The sequence below is a fragment of the Ananas comosus genome, unplaced genomic scaffold, assembly GCF_001540865.1.
Source record: "Ananas comosus cultivar F153 unplaced genomic scaffold, ASM154086v1, whole genome shotgun sequence".
NCBI classification, from domain to species: Eukaryota; Viridiplantae; Streptophyta; class Magnoliopsida; order Poales; family Bromeliaceae; genus Ananas; species Ananas comosus.
In genome coordinates this window covers 13,893-16,178 of record NW_017891555.1, presented here as the reverse complement: position 1 = coordinate 16,178, position 2,286 = coordinate 13,893, and the positions used below count along the sequence as shown (strand labels likewise).

The window sequence follows — 2,286 nt, the reverse complement described above, 5'->3', positions numbered from 1 at the left end:
CAGGTCGCAGAGTGCGTCCGGGAAATCCGGCTTCAGGAGGAGCGCTTCCTCCAGCGCGGCCACGGCGCGGAGGTGCTCCCCCGCGCCGCAGAGGGCGCTGCCGAGAAGCTTGAGGGCGCGGTAGTGGGTGGGGCAGAGGCGCGCGGCGGCGCGGTAGTGCTCGGCCGCGGCGAGGAGGAGGCCCTCGCGCTCGAGGACGACGCCGAGGTTCACGCGGATCTGGGGGAGGAGCGCTTGCCAGCGCAGCGCGTCCGCCGACGCCGTCTCGAGCGCGGCGGAGAGGCTGCGCCGGGCGTCGCGAGGCCGATCCAGCGCGGAGAGCGCGGTGCCGAGGCGGAAGTGCGCGCGCGGGTCCGCGGGGGAGAGCTCCGCGGCGCGGCGGAAGCAGTCGACGGCGTCGGGGAGAAGCCGCGCGCGGAAGAGGGCGCGGCCGATCGCCACGTGGCCCTCTGACGCCGCCTCGACCGCTCCCGAACGGTCGAGATTCGCCCTGATCTCCCTCAACCCCTTCGCGAATCCCCCATCGCGGTTCTTGATTAGGGCTTCCAGCCGCGCCACCGCCGCGCGGGTGGAGTCGAAGGCGATCTCGTGGATGGGGGAGGCAAGGGGGCTGAGAGGACCATTGGGGCTAGGGCTAGGGCTAGGGCTAGGCTTAGGGCTTGGGGCGAGGTCGGGGAAGAGGGCGGCGAAGTCGCGGTCGACGTCGCCGGCGCCGTCGTCGTAGGAGCGGAGGAGGCCGGCGAGGGAGAGGCGGTCGGCGTCAGCGGCGCCGGCGTAGGAGCGGAAGACGGCGTCGAGGACTGAGCAGAGCTGGTCGGCTGTGAAGACGACGCCGGGGTTGACGGCAGCCACGAGCGCCGACAACTCCGACCGGCCTAGGGCGCCGTCGCCGTCGGCATCGAAGAGCTCGAAGATGCGCCGCACCTTCTCCCGTCTCGCAGGAGCTCCGGCGAACGTCCGCACCGGGGTGACCATGAGAGGGTTTTTTCACTCTCTCTCTCTCCCCCTCCCCCCCCTCTCTCTCTCTAATTAGCGAGTAATTAATATTAATTAATTAATAACTGGGCATATATATATATATACATATATATATATATATATATATATATATATATATAATAGAGTATGTAGCTTGATTAACAGAACACACAGTGGACCAGATCTGTGGTATTATCTCGCCGATATCTTCGAAATCAGCCGTAGGTATTACGTCGATAACACATCATCTGTTGAAGCGCTGTTCGGTAGAGAAACTCTTTCCTGCACTCGGTGTATCCGTACATATACGCACCCTAACTAATGTTTTTTTGTGATCCCATATAACAATCCAGTCCAATATTGGATGGCATTTACACCGTCCGAAGGAACAATGAATAAGGATTCATTTATTAGAAAACCATTAGTTTCAAAATAAATATAGAGACAGAAAACAATTATTATTTGTTTGATAAAAAATTTATGTTCTTTTTTGTATTTATATTTTTTGAATGTAATAATGTATATTTTAAGATAGATATTAGAGTTCGATTTTATGGACTACAATTTTTTCTCTTTAGGTATGGTGCATGAGATATACCGTACATCGAGATCAGCCAATAATTTCTATATTTGGTATGTGAGTACAAAATATATATTTTTTAAAATAAAAAATATAAACTTTGCTTTGAAGCACTGATAGCAGATTCTGTTAAAACATGATGGAGATGTTTAACCATGATGAAAAGGATTTATCAATTCATGAATTGGGAACCAAATGAAAATCTCCCCTTATTTTGGAGAGGTTGTGGGGCTATAAATTTTTTTAGAATTTTTTGAGGATTAACTGCATAGTACTTTTGAAACTTTCCATCATTTTTTGTTTTGATTTCTTTTTCTTTTTTTTTTGCAATTTAGTTTTCAAACATTTTAATTTCATCGCGATAAAATAGCAACAGTTAAAAAATATTTTAAAATTAATGAAATTGTCATCCAGTCGCCTATTTAACGTTTTTTTGCATGTCATTCCACTTCTAATACCCTTCATTGGCCAATTAGTTTCCCACTCTTCTAATTGGCTAACTTACCTCTTTTTCTTATTCTTTATGATAGACCACCCAGGGTGGTTAAATGTTAGATATAGATATAGATATGGATATGTAATAAAGGGTACTTCAGAACGGTGCACCGCCAGGGAGGAAATAGGAATGGAAGAGGAGAGAAGAGATTAGTGTTGGGTGTGAGAAGTAGAGGGGTGGTTCCTAGCTCAATGATTGCGTAGTAATTGAAATTATTAATGCTAGAATTTGG

General features: G+C 49.3%; 1 protein-coding gene across 1 annotated transcript; it reads right to left on the bottom strand.

Moving 5' to 3' along the window:
* Positions 1–15: 15 nt before the first annotated feature.
* On the bottom strand, positions 16–975 carry LOC109705001 (uncharacterized TPR repeat-containing protein At2g32450-like; the record flags this gene model as incomplete). Its single annotated transcript, XM_020225767.1, has 1 exon — positions 16–975. A coding segment is annotated over exon 1 (960 nt), but the record flags the coding sequence as incomplete, so codon positions are not given.
* Between the last annotated feature and the right edge of the window lie 1,311 nt (positions 976–2,286).